General features: G+C 38.3%; 4 protein-coding genes across 5 annotated transcripts; 2 read left to right on the top strand and 2 right to left on the bottom strand.

Moving 5' to 3' along the window:
- Positions 1-1,003: 1,003 nt before the first annotated feature.
- LOC149387246 (auxin-induced protein 15A-like) lies at positions 1,004-1,371 on the bottom strand. The gene has a single exon (XM_089622040.1). It carries the CDS (start codon positions 1,347-1,349, stop codon positions 1,089-1,091), a length of 261 nt encoding a protein of 86 aa, XP_089478166.1. The 5' UTR covers positions 1,350-1,371; the 3' UTR covers positions 1,004-1,088.
- Positions 1,372-6,988: 5,617 nt separating this feature from the next.
- On the top strand, positions 6,989-7,508 carry LOC149387247 (auxin-induced protein X10A-like). Its single transcript, XM_089624061.1, has one exon. It carries the CDS (start codon positions 7,060-7,062, stop codon positions 7,363-7,365), a length of 306 nt encoding a protein of 101 aa, XP_089480187.1. The 5' UTR covers positions 6,989-7,059; the 3' UTR covers positions 7,366-7,508.
- A 1,631-nt stretch (positions 7,509-9,139) lies between these two features.
- LOC149387248 (auxin-induced protein 15A-like) lies at positions 9,140-9,772 on the top strand. Its single transcript, XM_089624478.1, has one exon. It carries the CDS (start codon positions 9,210-9,212, stop codon positions 9,513-9,515), a length of 306 nt encoding a protein of 101 aa, XP_089480604.1. The 5' UTR covers positions 9,140-9,209; the 3' UTR covers positions 9,516-9,772.
- A 3,107-nt stretch (positions 9,773-12,879) lies between these two features.
- Positions 12,880-21,947, bottom strand: LOC149387249 (truncated transcription factor CAULIFLOWER A-like). 2 transcript variants are annotated; one of them, XM_089624477.1, is made up of 8 exons: positions 21,829-21,947; positions 21,577-21,767; positions 14,138-14,216; positions 13,978-14,042; positions 13,748-13,838; positions 13,576-13,617; positions 13,349-13,390; positions 12,880-13,240 (listed from the first exon to the last, which is right to left on the bottom strand). In XM_089624477.1, exons 2-8 carry the CDS (start codon positions 21,759-21,761, stop codon positions 13,163-13,165), a joined length of 582 nt encoding a protein of 193 aa, XP_089480603.1. In that variant the 5' UTR covers positions 21,762-21,767; positions 21,829-21,947; the 3' UTR covers positions 12,880-13,162. The 2 variants fall into 2 exon arrangements, with proteins under 2 accessions (XP_089480603.1, XP_089480602.1); XM_089624476.1 differs by lacking the exon at positions 21,829-21,947 and having other exon boundaries at positions 21,577-21,807.
- Positions 21,948-22,110: the final 163 nt, after the last annotated feature.

Raw genomic sequence — 22,110 nt, forward strand, 5'->3', positions numbered from 1 at the left:
CTTTTTTTATTTTAATTTTACTCTCATTTTTTCTCTTTTCCTTGTGGAGTTTGAATTAGACTCCCAGAAAAAGAATGTATTAAGAGCTATCACTTCAAGCAATGAACAAAAAATTTTGAGCAAAGAATGTCTCCAAAGACTCCAATTATGAACTTGTCTTAAAAAAAATGGCATGCGTATTGAATAATATGGCATGCGGTAGATAAGTATAAAAATTTGTTTGAACCTTGTGGGTAGTAGGGTTTTAACAACAAAGAATTGCAATATAGATGCTTTATTCATAACTATTATAGTATAACCAAACGTTTGTAAGGCCGAAAAAGTCATCGAATTCTTCATTCTTTATGCAAATACTCCGATCGAGCTCTATTCTCTCAATTGGCTACTCTCTGTTTCCACAATCATTAAAATGTCTATTTCATCCATTGTTAATAATTATATTACTATATCAATTATATTATTTCCATTATTATTATATTTCAAATTTATTTCATAATTCAAGAGACAAGAATTTAACTCTCATCATTTTAATGCAAATCGAATTGTTCTTTGAAATTCGTGATTGTTTCTTACATCAATAGAGTATACATGAAATTTAAATTTTATGAGACAAGAAATCAGAGCTTATTTGACACCTGCAATGATAATAATACGTGTTCAACTAGTTACTCAACAAGTTAAGAAAGTTCTATATACGTTTATTTTTATAATGTATTTTCATTTTGTGCTTAGTTACTCAACTAGTTAATCAGTCAGTGCTAATGGTATTTCAACTATATAATGAAATGCGGAGTAGGATGTTATATTGAGAATGAACTTGTTAGATTAAGGTCTCTAGTGGGTGACTGACACAAAATGGTAATAGTAAAAAATATTTGCCATTAATTCGGAGTTACAATCAGATCATATAAAGAATTTTTATGAACAAACAGTAAAATTAAAATGATTAGTTTCGTTTGTATTATTCTTGGGGATCCTCTTCTTTTTTGGATCCCAAGGAAAAAGTATTGTACATGGTTAAGCAAAAATAAATTATCTTCTTTTTTCGTTATTGATCCTATTAATGCATAACTAATCTAGCATTATGATTAGGCGTGCAATCTAGAGATGAGATCGACAAAGACATCGGATCCGCAGGGAATCGTGAGGCCTCCCATCATATGATCGAATCCAAATTCCTCTTCAGCTTGACTGAGCAATTCTTGGAACGAAGGTTGGTTCAAAAACGAAACCGGTATTACAAATCTCTTCATTGTGCCTGTAACGCCAACATAAACCGCTAAATAGCCTTTTGATACCATCCCATTCGACGAGGATTTTTTAACAATGCTTGGAAGACGGAAGCCCATTGTTTAAAATTAGAAACTAGAAGAGCTTTATAGAAAGGGAAAAAGGCTTTGAAGCTTTGTTAATGCGATTTCTCGGATAACATTTACGGGACACGTGTCGGGGTGCGAGCTTGCGACGTGTCTCGATATTTTGTTGTCAGGGTCACGTTTCCTCGGCTCTCAAGAGGATTTGTGTTTTTTGAGGAGCGAGTAGGGTGAATGGGGGGTGTGACCGTGCTCTTCGTGAGCTGCCTACGTACCCGCTTTGCGGGATCAGGTCATGACGTAGTTCAGGGCGAGTGTGTTTGCTATGTGAGTGGATTTTTGTTTTTCTTCCTCCCGTCGAGAGGTGGCTCTCGGTCTTTGTTTATGATCCGGGATAATTTTGAAGTTGGGAGAGTATTTGGCTGAGAGAATGACTTGAAAGTCGAGAGAGGATTTTGAGTCGAGAGAATGACTTGAGAGTCGAGAGAGGATTTTGAGTCGAGAGAGGATTTTGAGTCGAGAGAATGACTTGAGAGTGAATTGAGTTTTGAGTTGAGAATGAATGAACTATTTATAGGAAAAAAATCGGTGCTTGGCGCTTGTCGCTTGTCGCTTGTCGCTCGTCGCTTGTCGCTTGCGCTTGGCGCTTGTCGCTTGGCGCTTGGCGCTTGGCGCTTGTCGCTTGGCGCTTGGCGCTTGGCGCTTGTCGCTTGGCGCTTGGCGCTTGCTCTTGGTGCTTGTCGCTTGCGCTTGGTGCTTGTCGCTTGGCACTTGGCGCTTGCTCTTGGCGCTTGGCGCTTGCTCTTGGTGCTTGCGCTTGGCGCTTGTCGCTTGGCGCTTGGCGCTTGGCGCTTGGCGCTTGCTCTTGGTGCTTGCGCTTGGCGCTTGTCACTTGCGCTTGGCGCTTGATTTTAGTCATGCGTATTTTTAGCATTTGACTAAATTGTCCTTTTATATTGTAACGTCGTTTTTGCAATTGAGGCGTCGTTTTTACCATAAGAAAAAGACGGCCTAACATTAACCCCCCAGTTTCTTGTGCGACTTGTCGAGCGAGAAACTTAATTTGAATTCCCCGAGAGCTTCGTCGTTGATGTCTTTAGACCGTTTGGTTTTCCATTTGTGATTTAGATACGTATCTTGTAGCGGTATGCCTCGTGGGGCGCGACTTTGCAGAATTTAAGTCCCGTGGGACGTGACCTCGTAAGGCTAACCCAGTGGGGTTGATCCCGTAGGATTGAGTGCCGTGGGACATGGCCTCGTAAGGCTAACCCCGTGGGGCTGCGTCTCGTAAGACGTGGCCTCGTAAGGCTGACCCCGTGGGGCTGAGTCCCGTGGGACGTGGCCTCGTAAGGCTTGATCCCGTAGGATTGAGTCTCGTAAGACGTGGCCTCGTAAGGCTGACCCCGTGGGGCTGAGTCCCGTGGGACGTGGCCTCGTAAGGCTTGATCCCGTAGGATTGAGTCTCGTAAGACGTGGCCTCGTAAGGCTGACCCCGTGGGGCTGAGTCCCGTGGGACGTGGCCTCGTAAGGCTTGATCCCGTAGGATTGAGTCTCGTAAGACGTGGCCTCGTAAGGCTGACCCCGTGGGGCTGAGTCCCGTGGGACGTGGCCTCGTAAGGCTTGATCCCGTAGGATTGAGTCTCGTAAGACGTGGCCTCGTAAGGCTGACCCCGTGGGGCTGAGTCCCGTGAGACGTGGCCTCGTAAGGCTTGATCCCATAGGATTGAGTCTCGTAAGACGTGGCCTCGTAAGGCTGATTGTTTCTTAACTCTCTTATTTCTCTGAATGCGTAAGTTTGAAAATTATTCAAAAGCAGCAACGTGAGCGGGAAATTTTTTTTTTTTTTTTTTTTTTGCAAAAGGGGATTTCGCGGATGCGGATTTCAAAGGTCGGACCCTCTTAGGGGTTTATAAAGACAAAGCAAAATTAAAACATTCCCCCGTGGGGATCGCGAATTCCAATTTCAAAATAGGCGATCTAAGCCTTGGGGTCCGGTATACGACACGGATCTCTAGTCTGATGGGCGGCTCTTCAGTTGACGACGTTGAGGGGAGTTGCCGCTCGGTTGTTACGGCCATGTGCTGCTCCGTTGGCGGTCGCGTTTTGTTGGCTTGTGGAGGCTCTGGCGTTGTTGATCATGTCGAGGACGAACTCTTTCAGTTCTCCTTGCTGGATGAGGGCCTCAATTTGCCTTTTCAGATGGAAGCACTCGGAGGTTAAGTGCCCGTGATCCTTGTGGAACTCGCAATACTTTGACCTATCTCTCTTTCCCGGCTCCGTCCTCAAAGGTTCGGGGGCTCTGAACTTCTCGCGAGCTAGTACTAAGATTCTTTCAGGCGGGGCGTTCAGCGGAGTGAAATTCGAGTGGTCTCGAAATTATCCACCAACAGACTCTTTGAATTAGCATGAGGTCGTCCGGAATTGTCGGCACGCGCTTTTTTCCTTTTCCAGTCGTCGGACTCTTCGTCCTCCCTTCGGCGATTTCCTTGGTCGTTTGTCCTTCGGATCTGAACAAATTCTTCTAGAGTGATGTATTTTCCGGCTCGGGCCGTGAGCTCGGTCATTGTCTTTGGCTCTTTCTTGATCAAGGAATTGAGGAAGTCGCCAAGTAAGAGTCCGTCGAGAATCGCCGAAATGGCGTCGCCATCTTCGAATTTGTCAACTCTGTTTGATTCCTCAGTGAAACGTGACAAGTATTCGCGCAGAGATTCGCTCCTCCTCTGCCTGACTGTCCGGAGGTGGCTCTTCCCCAGCTTTCTCTCTCTAGAGCCGCCGAAGCGGGCAAGAAAGTTTTGTTGCAGCTCCTCGAAAGATCGAATGGTTCCGGGCCTTAGCTTGAGGAACCATTGGTAGGCAGGGCCGCTCAAAGTGAGGCAAAAGGCCTGACACATGATCGCCATTGAGTGTCTCCCTACTTTCACCCACATCTGGTACTGCTGTATGTGACAAAGTGGGTCAGTCTTTCCATCGTAAGCAGGGATGCGTGGTAGAAGGAAATCGCGCGCAAAATCCTCTGCGAGGATATCCGCGGTGAATGGGGACGCAGCGTCTTCCATCATGTTGCGGACGTCTGGCGTCAATGTTTGGGTTGCTCTGATGTCTTGCACTTCGTCCCTCAACTTTTGGAAGAGTGTCATCACGTCCGTATTGTTAGTGGGGGTTACCGCGGGGGCAAGTCTTGTCGTGCGTCTTCTTTCGTTAGATGCCTGGTCGAGAGGCGCAATGTGTGGTGGAGTTGGATCGGTCGGGGTCGGTCCCGTTGCCGCTCGGGGGTTCGCCGGGGGGTGGGGATTCCGTGGAATCTCCCATCGAGCGTTTGGCTGTTGCCTTTGCTCTTGGTCATGGCGGGTCCCGGTTCTCAGGTTATGGATGCGTCTTGGTGGCGCGAACCTTCGAGTATCGCCGCTAGCCGCCACGTCCTCTTCGTGGCCTCGGCGATCGAGGGTGGATGAACGCGACCGATCCGTTCTAGCCTCGACGAAGGAGCGAGAGCTTTGTGAGGCGGCCGGGTGGTTTCGTGGCCTTGGCTCGACCATCGCTTGGCTAGCCTGACGGCGTCGGTGATGGTCATGAACTCCTCGTGCTCCTTCGAGGTGGTTGTGGCCGATGTCCTGAATGCTCGGATCGGGGACGTCATCGCTTTCTCCTTGAAAGGGTTCGGGTGCTTCGCCTTCGGGGTTGTCGTCGTGGATTTGCTCCGAGTCTCCAATTTCTGGTCCCAACGGGATATACTCTGGTATGTCTTGTTCGTCGAAGACGTCGTTGATGAGGGTGTCTTGGCCTCCGAGTCTCGCGACAACGCCGGCGAGACGAAAGATACTCGTCTCGATTCGCTCCATTCTTGCGTCTCGGTCGCCTTGAACGAGCGCGGGGAGAGATTCCTCTCGGGGGGCGTCGTTCTCTTGGGCTTGGCGGGCTCGGGCCCGAGTGTTGAATGCGATGCTTCCCGCCGGAGGGGCGGGGCGTTCGGAGATAGCTAGGTGGCTAGCCATTTGTTGTACCTGGTGTTTTGTGGTCTTCCGTGGAGGAAGTGAGTTTGCCGGTGGAGAGCTCGTGGTTGTTCTCGAGATCCCCTCCTTCTAGCGCCAAAATGTTAATGCGATTTCTCGGATAACATTTACGGGACACGTGTCGGGGTGCGAGCTTGCGACGTGTCTCGATATTTTGTTGTCAGGGTCACGTTTCCTCGGCTCTCAAGAGGATTTGTGTTTTTTGAGGAGCGAGTAGGGTGAATGGGGGGTGTGACCGTGCTCTTCGTGAGCTGCCTACGTACCCGCTTTGTGGGATCAGGTCATGACGTAGTTCAGGGCGAGTGTGTTTGCTATGTGAGTGGATTCTTGGATTTTTGTTTTTCTTCCTCCCGTCGAGAGGTGGCTCTCGGTCTTTGTTTATGATCCGGGATAATTTTGAAGTTGGGAGAGTATTTGGCTGAGAGAATGACTTGAAAGTCGAGAGAGGATTTTGAGTCGAGAGAATGACTTGAGAGTCGAGAGAGGATTTTGAGTCGAGAGAGGATTTTGAGTCGAGAGAATGACTTGAGAGTGAATTGAGTTTTGAGTTGAGAATGAATGAACTATTTATAGGAAAAAAATCGGTGCTTGGCGCTTGTCGCTTGTCGCTTGTCGCTTGTCGCTCGTCGCTTGTCGCTTGCGCTTGGCGCTTGGCGCTTGGCGCTTGGCGCTTGGCGCTTGGCGCTTGGCGCTTGTCGCTTGGCGCTTGGCGCTTGCTCTTGGTGCTTGTCGCTTGCGCTTGGTGCTTGTCGCTTGCGCTTGGTGCTTGTCGCTTGGCACTTGGCGCTTGCTCTTGGCGCTTGGCGCTTGCTCTTGGCGCTTGGCGCTTGCTCTTGGTGCTTGCGCTTGGCGCTTGTCGCCTGGCGCTTGGCGCTTGGCGCTTGCTCTTGGTGCTTGCGCTTGGCGCTTGTCACTTGCGCTTGGCGCTTGATTTTAGTCATGCGTATTTTTAGCATTTGACTAAATTGTCCTTTTATATTGTAACGTCGTTTTTGCAATTGAGGCGTCGTTTTTACCATAAGAAAAAGACGGCCTAACAAGCTTGAGAATATTTGATGAGATTGGTCTTGAGTTGCTATGGTGTTGATCAAACCCTTGTATGTTTATATATACATACATACAGCCAGTCCATGAGAGGGTATATAGACTACTTCAAATAATAAGAGATGTTAATACTTGAAAATTTAATTATCTTGGTCCTACCGGTATGTATCGTCAATGGCACTATCACATGCCATTGTTTCAATAAGATTACACCTCCACAAGATTTAATTGAAAAAGAAACACATATGCATGTGAATTGTAGAGACGTTACTCTCTCCAACCCATATCAGACTGGATGTATATAGTCTTTCCGAATCTTGGACACACCTGACAACTCATTTTCTAACAAGATTTAGATTGTAGATAAATGTGGGCCAAAACTGAGTACTACTATGATGTACAGCCTTACAAGCTCAATGTCCTCTAAAGACCGTATCTCTAAATTCGTATAAGAAATATCAGACATAAGCATGTGATTCAATTGAAAGTGTTTCTCTTAAATGAATTTCTAGCTCAACCATTCATTTCAACCTCTAGCTCATCTACCACCTGTTTAAATGATATCCTCCTCATTACATTTTTTCACTATAAATATGAGCCTGATACTTAAAATATAACAATCAAAACCAATTAAACAACATATCAAGTCTTTCATATCTCTCTCCAAGGAAAATTTCACTTACAAACAAAACATGGGTTTTCGTTTTCCACGAGTTGTTCCCTCGAAGAAATTTCTTCAGAGGTCTTTCTCCAACAATTCAAGCAAAGCCACTTCAATGGAAGTAAATGTCCCGAAAGGTCATTTTTCCGTTTACGTGGGCCACAACGAAAAGAAGCGCTTTGTTGTGCCGGTCTCATTGCTGACTCAATCTTCATTTCAAGACTTGCTCGCACAAACCGAAGATGAATATGGATTTGACCATCCAATGGGAGGTCTAACACTTCCTTGCACTGAAGCCGAATTTATTAAACTCATCTCAAGTGTTAATTCTTTATGAGATTATTCTCTGAAATTTTGTAGTCTAGCTAGATGTTCTCGATACAATTTTAGTTCTTTTGTTGTTGCCCTTTTTCTCTTTTCTTTGTGGAGTTTGAATTCGGCTCCCAGAAGAAGAATGTATAAAGATATCAATTGAAGAAAAAAACCATTTTGTTTTTAACAAAACATGTCTTTAATCTATAAGTTTACTAACATGAAAAAGTTCCATGCTTCCTCAAATAAAGAGTGCCATGCATATTAAACTATATATGAGACACTAAATTAAATTCGCCGGGATATCAAGTTTTTTAGAACTTGTGCCATTAGTCTTATTTGGATTTGCGTTCGATTGCTTTTTTCGATATTTAGTGAACTATTCTCGTTTAGAGATCCTGTGTTTCCAAGTTTTAAAAATGATCAAATCGAAAAAGTGAAAATAAACTTGGGGAGTGATAGATACCATTAAGCTGGTCTTATCAAGGTCTTACGATGAAACACGGCGTGTGAGGTACCAATGTACTATGTATACAACTTAGGTCGTAGGTCTTGTGGGAGTGATATAAGATCTCAAACGTAAGGTGAATCTAGGTTAGATTAATTATTTGTTTGGATACAAGCTCATTAGTAAATAAAAAACACTACCTATGGTTAGGTCTAAGTACAACTTTTGGAATCATTAATTTGCACGCGTAAACCCTAATTGCATAATAAATTGCCCTAAATTTGAGATGATAAAAATGCCACGTTTATAACTCAAAATTGTAAGATTTAAATTAGCATCCTAATTTCATAATTAAAAAGCCTAATTGCTAAATAAGTAACATTTTGCTAGCGTTGCCACAGTTAACGGCTAAATAGCCCTTTGGGACGATTGGCGAGGACTTCTTAGCAAATCTTGCAAGACTGTATAATATTGGACTATATAAAACTGATTATTAGCTAGTGGCAAAAGCTATTGAGCTAGTTAGTACATAGATATTACTTGGAACGCTACTATATATTGCATTATTCGAGTGCCTGATGACTGGAAAATTAATGATCTTGCCTGAGTTGGTCCCAGTGGTTTGTATTGAAACCTAATTACGATCTTGCCTGAGAGGGTATTCACTGTTTCAAACGAGATGTGTTAGAACTGAAAAAGAAATTATCTTGGACCCATTGTAATGTATTGTGAACTATCACATGCCATTGTTTCAATATGATAACACAAGATTTAATTCAAGAAAATAAAAACATATATGTGTGTAGAAACATATGCATGTGAATTGTACGTATAGACAGTTTTTTTCTCCAGCTAATATAAGACTGGCTGGTGTATATATATATATATATATATATATATAGTCTTTTTGAATCTTGAACACCCTTCAGACAACCCTTTTTCTAACAAGATATATTAAGCTTGTAGATTAACGTGGGCCAAAACTGAGTACTACTATAATGTACAGCGCCTTATAAGCTCAATGTCCTCCAAAATAACTTATCTGTGAATTTGTATAATAGATTTTAGACATCAGATTGTGTTTCAATTGACAGTGTTTCTCCTCCAACAACCACTCATTTCAATCTCTAGCTCATCTACCACTCATTTAAATATATCGAAGACCGAAATAATCCAAGTAGACCACACACGATTGATCAAAGACATATCTGCCCACTTTATATAATCTGTGAAGTTATTGTATAAGAGATTTTAGACAATAGCATGTTGTAAGCCAACAAAGTTGGCTCCATAATCAATCATTTTAGCTATAAATATATACGCATCCCATCTAAGGGTTAATCATCAAGCCTAGCTATTCACAACAAAATCAAGTCTTGCTTATATCTCCCTTCAAGCAAAATTTCACTTACAAACAAAACATGGGTTTCCGTTTGCCCCGAGTCATTCCTGCTAAGAAATTTCTTCAGAGGTCTTTCTCAAATAACTCGAGCAAAGCCGCTTCAATGGAAGTTAGTGTCCCAAAAGGTCATTTTGCCGTTTACGTGGGCCACAACGAAAAGAAGCGCTTCGTTGTGCCGGTCTCATTGTTGACTCAGTCATCATTTCAAGACTTGCTCATTCAAACCGAAGATGAATATGGATTCGATCACCCAATGGGTGGTCTAACACTTGCCTGCTCCGAAGACGATTTTCTTAGTCTCGTCCCAAGTCTAAATGCTTCATGAGATTCTTCTCGGCAATTTTGTAGACTCTACGTTGTCAATACTTTATTATTTAAATTTTTTTTTCTCTTTTCCTTGCGGAGTTTGAATTACACTCCCAGAAAAAGAATATATAAAAACTATCACATGAAGCAATGAAAAAAAGATTGTGAGCAAAGAATGTCTCCTATTATGAGTAATATGGGATACGGTATTAGTATCTTAGTGGTATAAAATTTGTTAGAAGCTTGTGGAATTAATTGGGCTTTAACAACAAAGAATTGTAAGAGCATCTTTAATGGTTTAGCTAAATGTATTAGCTCTATTTGCCACATAGATTTTTTTAGAGCTAAATAGTTAAATAACTAGCTTAATAGAGCTAATTTGCTTAGATTTGCTTAGCTAAATCAATAGCCAATATGCAAAACAATGGTTAAGCAACTAGCTAAACATTTTTTATATTTACAAGCAAATCCCTACAATTGTTAAGCAAGAAACCATTAAAGATGCTCTAATATAGATGTTTTGTTCTTAACTATTATAGTATAGCATAGAGCGCAAGGAAGAGCGTGTAGAGATCGTTTGTTTAGTCATGCGGTTAGTATGGCTTATGCCACGTAGGATAAGTTAGTTAGAGGAGCTAACCACCATTGTAATCTTATCAACTGTGTATAAGTCTCTGACTCGTTATTAATGAACGTTAGTGAAAATCAGTTACGTAGAAAGACAGATCAAATCTCAAATCTCTCTCTCTCTCTCTCTCTCAACAATCATTTCATATACTAATCATAATTATTTCTATTTTATTTTTAATTTATATCCCTTTACCAGCCAATATAACACGATAAAACAAAACATATGCATGTGATATTGTACGTGTCGTTTTTATGAAAATCAACGAGACCTAAATTAGAAAGCAAAATATATCTTCTCTTTATTGCTAAAGACTATTTCTTCTTCTGATAAAGAAACAAAAACCTAACGTAGGAATAAAATCTAGAGCAATTTCATAACAAGTTTAATCTTCATTCCTCCGAAGCAACCATGGCCAGGTAGAGAGGTGAACTTCTTGGAATATTTTTTGGGACTACTAATGTCATTAAATAAATGTGTTGGGTCATTATTAATTAAGTAAAAATTGATGTGGTCTAATTTAGAATAAGGTTTGTGACTTAAGGACATATTTGTCATGAAGTTATTATGTGGCTACCATAAGTGCTAATCTAATTTGATGAGGGGCCAAATTAGAAATAAGCAATAGTTATTAGTAACTGTCTGGCAGTTATTAATAACAGGGTAGGTCCCTGATTGCAGTACGTACGATCTTTTCTTGTATCACATCAACAAGAATTCTCCAGACTCAGGCAAATTGCAATCAGAAGACCGTCCAACTTTTTGTGTTTGCAATTCATGGATTCAAGTACGCTTCCGCTATTAAGATCTATGATTTGGTTTCTCTTGAATTGAATTAGGATTATTTTTTAGGGATTTAAAAACCCTAACACTTCCATCTCATAAAACTTCATGTCCCCAGTCTACCCTTTTTTTATTCGCTCTCACGATTCTTTCAAGTCTCAGATCAACGCCCTGAAACAATATACTATTACTATTATACCCTCCCTGGTTGAAACAGGTGATAGAAATACGAAGAAGAAATCAGACCTTATCTTCCAAAGATTGGCATATCTGCATGCTTAAATGCAGCTATGTTAACTTGTGCTTTTTTTTTTGGATCTCCCCAAGGAAAAAAATATTGTACATGGTTAAGCAAAAAACAAATCCGCTTCCATTTTGTTAGTGATATCATATTAACTAGTGGATATATACATATCTAATCTAGTATTATTTTAATCACTAATACGAGCCTTGAATTCCAAACTTGCAAGTTCTCTATGTTAACTTGACTAGCTAGCACTCTAAGTAGTCGAGTGTGTAACATTCTAACGACAAATTTGAAAGCTTTGGAGTATGAGGTGATATAGAAAACTTTTTTCATGAGATAATTGTGCTTAAATTTATGTTGCCGGTATCGTTGTTTGCTTATTTTTTTAAAATATGATTTGTTTGGCTAGGAGCCATTTGTTGGATATTTTACGATCTCGTCGTATTAAATAATCGCTCAAGTATGGAAAACTGAAACCGTATCTTATACAATTATGATAAGCGACAATATAACTTAATCTAGTTCCAAACGTTATTTATCACAGGCTTGCGAAAGACGAAAATGATAAGAAGATTTAAAACAAGTAATTAAATAAAGCGATACTTGCTTGTGGTATATTATTTGACACAAGTCGTCGTTGAACTCTAGTATGAGCGCAAAAATGACTTCGTTGTATTGAGGTTACTAAATTTATGAAATATTCAACGTTTGTACCGAAATAGCTAAAATTTACGAAAATGTGTAACTACTATATTTCACTAATTTTATGGACCATGTGATTAAATATTTTGAAAGTGGAAAATTGCTCACACATAGCGTAAAAATATTAATGACAATGTTGATTTTTTTTTTTTTTACAATATAACTTTAACTATTTTCTAAAAACTTATTGACTACTTTACTAATTAATTAGAATGAAATGGTTATTTTCTATAATTTTTCCTTTGATAAAATAAGAACTATCGTTCGCTCAAAAGAAAAACAGCTATGCTTACAAGTTAATTGGGAAACTGATATTGTTTGGATTTGGACTAAGTTTTGTAGATATTTCTATAATTCGGCGTGAATTAGTGTTTAAAAAAAAAAAAAAAAAAAAAAAAAAAAAAAAAAAAAAAACCTTCCAATTTAGTCGATTAATTTGTTTAGGACTAAATGAATTAGACTTCAGAAGAACAGCCCTCGGGCTCCAACACTCTAATCTGGCTCTAATTTGGGCCTATTTGTAAAGCCCGTAATGATTTTTAAGCCATTTAATCAAAACCTACTTCATATGAGAACCCATTTAATATAAACACATTAGCCCATTCACGGAAAACCTTTTCTTTTTATATTGTTATTACCATTCACTGAAGACCTACTTCACGGGAATAAAAGTACACGAAAAATGCCAAAATGGCTCCTTTTTTTTTTTGTTGGTTAATTTAAGTGTAAGAATTCTTTATTGATTAGTCCCCAAAAAAAAAAATCATTATTGATTGACGCGTGTGGCGGGCCGTCAAATGTAACGAATTAAATCTAAGAAAGGTAAAAGATTTAGTTCAAGAAAACAAATCAAAAGGCATAACTATCATGAATGAATGAAAAAATACTTTCCATTCCATCAAAGTTTTCATGCGTTACCTTGAGCAATTAGGAAACGGAAATAAGTTATTCCTTTTGTTTTATATCAAGAAATAATTTATTCTGATAGCATAAAAAAGAAAATTATTCTGAAAATCACAGTAATAAAGTTGGAATATATTTTTTTTTATTTTTTTTAGAGAGTCATCATAGCTCAGAATATTTTCTAAAAATATAAAATAAAATAAGTTGGAATATGTATCATCGTCACAATAAGAAAAAGAAAAAAGAAAAACGAAAATAGAATATCAAATATGAGAATCATTACATAGGAAAGGGACGAGAGATAGAGAGAGAGACAACAAGGCTTTATATTACACAGTACACTTGTCAAACCGCCAATTGTCAAAAGGACAATCTGCTTTCACAATTTGGCACATCACCGTCGTTAGAGCCAATCACGTGGAACTCGCTTCTCTCCAACGTCGTCGTTTTGGCTTTCACCACCGACGATCGCTGCCTCAATCTGAAACCACAAAGCCAAAAGACGCATTTAATATTGAGAGCAAAACCACCTGCAATATATTCGTCTATAATTAGTCATATATTTGTTTTATATTGTCCATTTGGTTACCTGGTTTTGAAGTAAGCGGTTCTCTTCTTTCAGCTGTTTTTCCTGAGCTCATATAGACGAAAAAAAAAGGTATCAAAGGTCACCTTAATGGAATCCAAATTCATGGTCAGTTTCTTTGTTCATCTCAAACTTATAATCTTGTTGGCTCGTTTTAGCCTCATCTTGTTTGCTTAGTACTAAAATTATTTAAATAGCTATTAATTTTTTATTTATATTTTTTTCCATACCTTCTCGGCAAGTTCCTTCAAAGTTTCCACCATTATTTCTGACTGCAAAGAAACATATGAATTTGGTACTGTTATGAGAGAGAGAGAGAGAGAGAGAGAGAGAGAGAGAGAGAGAGAGAGATTTGAAATGAATGATAAGGCACAAGAATAGTTTTGTAGAAATTAATCTGACCTTTCTTTTTCTTGTTTTCTCTAACATTGCAGATAGATCTGTCTCAAGACTTGATAGTTCTTTTACAGATAGCTGTTCAGTTATGGGGTCACTGAATTGTTGTAGATCATCATATACAGGTTAAGTAAAAAAAAAATCAGCAACCAATTAATCAGCTTTTACCATTACATCTTACGAAGGAAAAATAAAAATCTCCGAACATGACATGTCGGTGTTAAAGTCAAACACACCTTAAGCATTTCAACACTTCGCCATTAGTCCAATATTCATAGTCAGCTTTCTCAATCTCATACTTCTGCAGATAATACCCATATATTTTAAACTAAACATGAACAGTACACAAAATACTAGAATACATCTATATATATATATATATATACATGTGTATACCTTTGATTCACTAGATGACTTGTTGAAGATCGCATCTGCACTGGCATATCTCTTGTATCGGCTGACTGTTTTTTCCAAACTGAATTAAGAAATTGTATAGATAAGAATATCTCAACAACAAAGCCCAGCCCTGTTACTATATATATATATATAATATGTATATATATAAATATAGTATAGTTTCCATAACTTATTATATATATATATATATATATATATATATATATTATATATACATTGAACTATCTCAACTGAAATTAGCCATAAACTTCACTTCCAAAATCCGATTTTTGTCCTGTTTTTGCTCTTCAAAGTAAATGATTATATACCTAAAGAAAATGATAATGTAAGGTCAAGCTTACAATTTACATCGGTGTTTGGTCCAATGTGATTTTAAAAGGTTTTATGTTTTTCTCTAGCAGCTATTCTCGGTATACGAAAAATATATAGAAAAAAGTTCCAGTCAACTTTCTTATTTTATGTTTTTCTCTGTTTATTGTATGCTATAGTTTACTTTAGTAGCAGATCATCTAGACCGTTTCCCTTGAATTGATGAAGCTTATCATATCTGTATATTATTTTGAAGGAATTTCAAGAATTCAAATCTAGGTTGTTTTCCTTTGGGTGGTGGTTATGCATTGTTTCACACTCTCTATTATTTTTATGAAGCTGCTATTGTTTATCCTAATAAACCACACCGGATATTTTCCTTATAAGAACAATCTGTTCTAACTTCCGTCTAGTTTTACTCAAGCAACTCTTGTAAGGAATAGATAATTCATGATCAAGTCTATAAACACTCTCAAGTCCTATGGACGGATGGTTTCTTATAGACAAGGAACTAAAAGAAAATCACTCTTTCCCAAAATAGGATTATGTTTATATTTAGAATGAGGAAGTTTCGACTTCAACGTATGGAACAAAAATTGAAGTAAAGTGGCTACGAAGAAACGGAAAATGGACGGGAGGACAAGATCAATTAGATGAAATGAGAAATAAACTTCTTGTTTGCGTAGATAGCTAAGCATTAGGAAAACATAAGAAAATCATCTTAGGGTTTTTCTTTAGTTTGACAGATGCTGTTGTTACACTTGCGGTCTATAAAGGATGAGAACCAGATATGTTGCAGGGGACTCAGCATCTATCAACTTTATGAAAAATGAAGAACTTAAAGTTCAAAATTTGAAGGTTGGTGATGAATATGGTGGAAATTTATCAAGGTAGGCAAGGTGTTAGGGTTTGAGCCTCAAATTCTACCTAATTAGAAAACAATTAAACCATTAAAGTTTAAAAAAAACGCAGAAGAAATTTAGTTCATATTAGGATTTAAGCCTCGAACCAACCTAAAATCAGAAAATGAATCAACAATATGAGAACAAAGACACTATAAAGTTCACTCTCAATGCGAATGTTATTATGTCCACTTTTGGCGTTGCAGATTTCACTTCCCCGAATTCGGCAGGTGTTTACAATCTCACTTGCGCTAAGATTATCGGTGCACAAAGTATTCAAAGGGAAAAGTTAGGGCTGACAGACAGGTTGATATGCACAGCATTGTCTAAAGGGCTTCAGTTAGGCTCGCTTCAACAGTTCACTGTCAAGGATAAAATCCTAAGTCTCCATTTGTTCAAGTTATGTTGCATGTCTCGTAAATCTTTACGCGCTAATTTTGTTCTTCACAAATCTGGCTAAGTTTTCAATCTAATTGGCTATTAACCCTACCAAAGTATTTCCATAAATTGAAGTCGTAAAGTCTCGTGAAAGTATTTCCATCTCACAAAGATTGTACATCATCGATTTGCTTAAAGAGAATTGGATGCTCGATCTAATGGAAATCAGCTTATACCCGAGAGACCTCGTGTCAGATTCATAACTTCAAGTGATAGCTTTCTTTTTATATAAAGGGCGATATGTGTATATATATATATAGTAATCTATCTTGCACACATGAGGTCATACATTTGTTACTATATGGGTTTCATAACCAAGGTTACGGTAAAGTCATACCGAAGACCATTCAAAATGCAACAAGTACTTCGATACTCAAAGAACTATGCGTAGAAGGGTATTATGTTTATGAATAATTATAGAAATAATAGTCATACACATATTCAATGTGGGTCGGCTCGTAAACTTCTACAACTTGATTAGGAAAGCACAACCACATACGGAGGAGTAAAACGTAGTGAGTTATAGCTCAACACATTGCAAAAGGCAAGAAACTTTACTAGGAGATTATGCAAATAGGTTTCTTGAAGAGATGATGGCGAGTAATGGAGGATTTGTCGAGCTTCAATGTGAAAACCAAGGTGTTATTCCACTTGTTAGGATTTTCGTCAATTGTGATGGCACCAAACTTGTTGAAATATACCATCGGCGAAATAGTTGATAGAAGTTATTCACCTCAATTAGTGCTAATTGGACTGACTAGGTGAAAAAGCGTAGAAGAGAGAAAAGAGAAGATAGTATTGTTCATCTTGTTCATTACAACAGAGAGAGAATGATATATGTATCAGCGTTGATGTGATTGAGAATACCATACAACCAATCACACGCTTGTTGAAACTCAGCATCGGACATTTACACATATGCTAAACTAAGACACGTAGATAAAGATCTTGACAAACAGTCCCCCTCAAGCTAAATTCTCGAAGCTGTAGAGATTAGCTTACCACATAGATCTTGAAATCATGGAATGGACAAAGTCTTTGTGAACACATCTGTGAGCTGGCTTTCAGTAGGCACATAGCGAATGTCAAGCACTTTTTGCAACACCTCACGAACGAAGTGCACATTTACCTCAATATGCTTTGTCCTCGCGTGAATGCTAGAATCAGGTACATGAGAGACATGACTATGCATAAAGTGTAGAATGGACTCACTAGACACGAGACTATGCACATAATTTGGAATAGAAGCACTAGACACGGGTATGCACAAAAACATACTCAGAATGATGTTGACTTGACGACACAGAGTTAGTATGTGAAAGAGATTAACTTGAAGCAATAGGCTTAGATGAGCTAGAAAAAGGAATGAACCACTGAAGGCACAAAAGCAGTTGATGGTAGAGCTTGCTTGTTGCACAAACTTGGATATGGGAACTCAGTTTCAACAAAATTTGACATCTCTGACAATGTATAGACGACCTGAGGGATCCATGCATCTATGACCTTTGTGATGACCACTTGGTCCTAGATAGACACTTTTTTTTTACCTAAATTGCATCTAATGTGAATTGTAGGGGTCATAGAAAGGGAAAGCAAGCACAGCCAAACATTCTAAGTTTAGACAGATCAGGATTGTGTTTGTATAAGAGCAGTGATGGTGAATTGTTGTGTAAGATTGGAGATGGAAGCACATTTATGAGTGAAACATGTGTAAAGAATGCATCCCACTGGAAACGAAAGGGCAATTGAGACTGAGCCATAAGAGCAAGACCTATGTCTACAATATGCTGATGTTTGCATTCAGAGATTCCATTTGTTGGTGACATGATAGTGTGTTTGATTCCTAGTTGTTGCAGAACATATGAGAGAGACCTAAATTCCCCCAATCATAGTAAAAGGCTTTGGTTTTCCTAGAAAACTGACGCTCTACAAAGGTATTGAACTTAAGAAGGTGTTTAGGGAATCAGATTTTTATTTTAGTGGGAAAATCCATGTGTAACGGGTTAGATCATCAACAAAGATCACATAGTAACGATATACAACCCTTGATGCATGTGGATATGGTCCCCACAAATAAGAGTGAATGAGATCAAGAATGTGTTTGGATTTTGAGGTTGATTTTGGAAATGGTGTTTGATGCATTTTTCCTAATGTGCGAGCACAGTCATGATTGCTTTATATCATGAACAGAAAAATGACATACACGACTCATAACAAAAGGAGATGGGTGACCAAGTCATCTATGCCATTTCTCAATTTCTGTTTTATTCCAGGAATTGTTTGTTAATACAGGAGTTTGATTTGGTATAGACATTTTATCACATACATGTATAGTCAAAGATGTAGATTCAATACAACAAGATTTTTGATCTACAGTTGGTACATAATTACACAAATTGACACTCTTATTACAAACAAAACTTATTTTTTTCTAGGAAATGAGTTTGTAAGGTCGGCATGTACATAGTGAGGAATAGACTTTGACATTGAGAGCTGGGATAGAACATCCTTAAGGCTTCCTTGAACTAAGACCCTCCGTGACTTCCTATCCTTAATATAACAAGCATCAGAATGAAACTCAATTACTACACTATTGTCACGAGTAAATTGAGATATGCTTAGAAGACTTTTAGTGATTTGTGGCAAACGTAAGATATTTTTAAGTTTCAATTTACTATGTATAGCAAGAATATGAATAATGGAATCACCAATATGAGAAATAGAGAGCAAGGATCCATTACATACTACGAGCTTTTGCTTGCCTTTGTAGTCAGCTTACACTGAAAAAGATTCTCAAGTTGAGTTGTGACATGGTTTGTAGCACCGTTGTTCAAACACCAAGATGCATCACTAGTGCTAGCAAGTGCTTGATGTGGTTGCTGAGAGGTTGAGGCAAGCTGAGCTTGTGTCATCGAGGCAAACTGAGCTTGTGAAGTAGAGGCATAAGACCGAGTATAGGCTTGGCTTTGGTTGTCAAACTGTGGTGCATATGCTTGAGTTTGCTGAGCATAGTTGAAGTTGTAGCCAAGCATATTCTCTGAAGGAGCACAAAAGCTTTTTTCAAATGACATTTGCTCATTCTCATAGATGTAACCAGTTTCGGACTGAGCATTGTAGTAGTCATTCTCATACAACCAAGTCTCATGAGCTTGGAAGCCTTGTTTCTAAGGTTGAAACCCTTGTGGCTGAGATTGAGAGCCTTGTTCCGGTGCTTCATAGTAGACATCAAACATGTGAAAGCATCTTATAACTATATGACATATTCTTCCACAAATTTGACACAATACTCGTCCACGACCTGGATTTGGACCACGTCCACGTCCTCTAAAGATGAAACCGTCTTTGTTTTAGCCTTCTCGATTGAAGCTTCCTCTATTTGGAACAAAACCTCCACGTCCGCCTCTGTTGAAACCATTGCGAGTCGATCCATGAGAAGCATAGTATGCAGACATTAGATCCGAGTTGTCGGGAAGAGAGATCGAATTCATTGACTCAATTCACATCTCTTACGATTGGAGCATGAACTACACTTCCTGAAGATTGAGATCATCTTGTCGCGACGTGAGATTCACCACCACAAACTCGTACTTCAGTCTTACTCCTCCAAGGATATAGAGAATCAACTCATCATTGGAAATTGTTTGACCAGGTTGATTGTGATTATCTACAAGATTCTTCATCTTGAGAATGTAATCCTCAATCAATTGATTTCCTTTCTTCGTAGTTTGTAAGAGAAACTTGAGCTGAAGTGACATAGTTTTTGACTCTGTTGAATTTAACCTTGCTAAGGTAAACCTGACTTTTGATGAGCTCCCAAAACGATTCACATGACTTGGCATCGACTCCGATATCGATGCGAAAAACCACGAAAGAATAAACTGATCGTACCTCATCCAGTTGTGAAACGTCAGATTTGGCCATCGAATTGGTGGTTGATTCGGATCTGGCTGAGTTTCAATGATCGGAGTTGGAATTGGTGGTGTACCTTCAAGGATCGTGTTGAATCCGTGAGCTATGACTATTGGAAGCACTTGTAAACGCCATAAATCGTAATTGTTCCGATCCAGACGCATCGAAAGTGGATTGAGATGAGGAGCGAAGTTAGACGCGACTCGAAACATCTCCTCTCCTTGGAGTGGTGGTTGAGGCGCCATTGGAGCTTTGACCTAGACTGAAACCTCAAGCTCTGATACCTTGCTAATTGGACCGACTCAGAGAGAAAACGTAGAAGAGAGAAAAGATAATATTGTATTGTTCATCTTGTTTATTACAATACAGAGAGAATGATATATGTATCAGCGTTGATGTGATTGAGAATACCGTACAAACCAATCACACGCTTGCTGACTCAGCATACGACTTTTACACAGGCGTACACATAGGCTAAACTAAGAACGTAGATAAAGATCTGGACTAACAATTAGAGATGGTTGATATCCGTACAAAGCTCTCTACCGCTCTCCGTTGTCTAATGTTTGGTTACTTAGGTCAAATTAGTTTGGAATGTGCAAAATATACTCCAAACTGAATTCAAATATTACTAGTAATTTGTAAAAATAATGTTTTTAGAAAAGAAAAATATGATATAAACTTTCTATATCTATGATTGACATATATAATAGGGTTTATAATTTTCATACTAATGTATAGCATTTTATTATCAAGTCTTGCCGGACCAAAACAATAAGCAAATAAACCACGAAGATCTTGCACAATCCGTTTCTCACATAAACACCGAGAGTGCTCCTTTGATTGCTAGAATCGGGTACAATTGTCGTCTTAATCAATATATATAAAGTTGTATACTCTCAATTGATTGATCTTGTCACCAAGATCCTCTTAAGAATATAGATCATGTGCACAACACATGTCTATTGCTCTCTAAAACTAGATGTACAAATGCAAGAAAGGAAGGAACCTTCTTTGAAGAATATATATATAATGACAATATATCTATGTATCCTGATAAATTTATAATATATCACTTGCCTACAAATGAGAAAGCTATATATTTTGTAGAAAAGAGAGTTCTTCGTAGCAATATACCCGAAAATATATATATATATATATATATATATATATATATATATATATATATATATATATATATATATATATATAAACAATTGCGTACGCGGACCTGATCCTAATCGAAGCGTGGAACAAAAAGGAAAAGAAAAAAAAAAATTAAAAAAGCACAACTTTTAAGAATCAATGAATATAACGTGAGCTTTCTCAAAACTGCTTGAAGACAAAAAGAAGCAATTACATGTTTTCAATGTGATAGTCAGTGACCAGTAACGCGTTTCATTTCAAGATAGAGATAAGTGAGAAACGGCTTTGAAAACACATGATTCTTAATTACAACTAATACAGAAAAGTAATATATTCAAATATTAAAGTGTTTTTTAATCTCTATCGATTATCCGTCTAATTTAATTACAATATATTATCTTTAACTACGTTTTATTTATATGAATAAAAAAGTCATGTTGTAAATTAATCAAATACACCTTTATTCTATATTTACATTAAATAATATCAAATTATTATAAAAGTAACATCTAAGACCAAATTGCAACGAATACGAATGATCTTTGTTTCAATTTTTTGTTCTTAATACGTGTCAGTGAGAGGGAAAATGTGTCCCGGCACTCAGATTATAAACACTAACACGCAGATTAAGAATCGAAAGTGAGAAGAAGAAAAAAAATGCATAAACAACCCTATTTTTTGACCTACTAATTATTTAGAGAAATACGTGTGTACCATTCATGGCTAGAAAACTGAAAGTGCTTTCCAGTGGAAGAGGAGACGATGAGAGCGATCTCAACGTCGCAGAGAATGGAGAGCTCAGAGGCTTTCTTTATCACGCACTTTCTTCGCTTTGAGAAGGTGACGTGGCGACTATGGTTGTCCTCGATTCTCTTCATCTCCACTTTTCCTCTTCCCATATCTCTCTTTGAAAGGTCAAAACCCTAATTAGTTGAAGAGAGAGGAAGAAAGAAATGAAAGTTGTACCTGAAAGACGGCCTTCTGAATCCCTCGAGCTCGGTGATCGACACGTGGTGGCTCTAACGTGCCAGAAAGCAGGAGTATTGCTTTTTAGCTCAGCTTTATTATTTGGTAATTTGCTATATTTGGAACTATTTGACTCTGTCTGTAATCTTTTATCGTTTATGGCAAGATATCTTGTCTTTTTTTTTTTCATTAAACAATTTTTTTTTTTTACCTTTAGGGTTTCCTTTTTTTTCTTTTTTCTTTTTTTTTTCTTTTCAGCGTTTATTATCTTTTGCTACGCGA

This window comes from Urtica dioica, chromosome 8 (assembly GCF_054948205.1).
Source record: "Urtica dioica subsp. dioica isolate 48M chromosome 8, U.dioica_male_clone48M_v1_H2, whole genome shotgun sequence".
Classification (NCBI taxonomy): domain Eukaryota; kingdom Viridiplantae; phylum Streptophyta; class Magnoliopsida; order Rosales; family Urticaceae; genus Urtica; species Urtica dioica.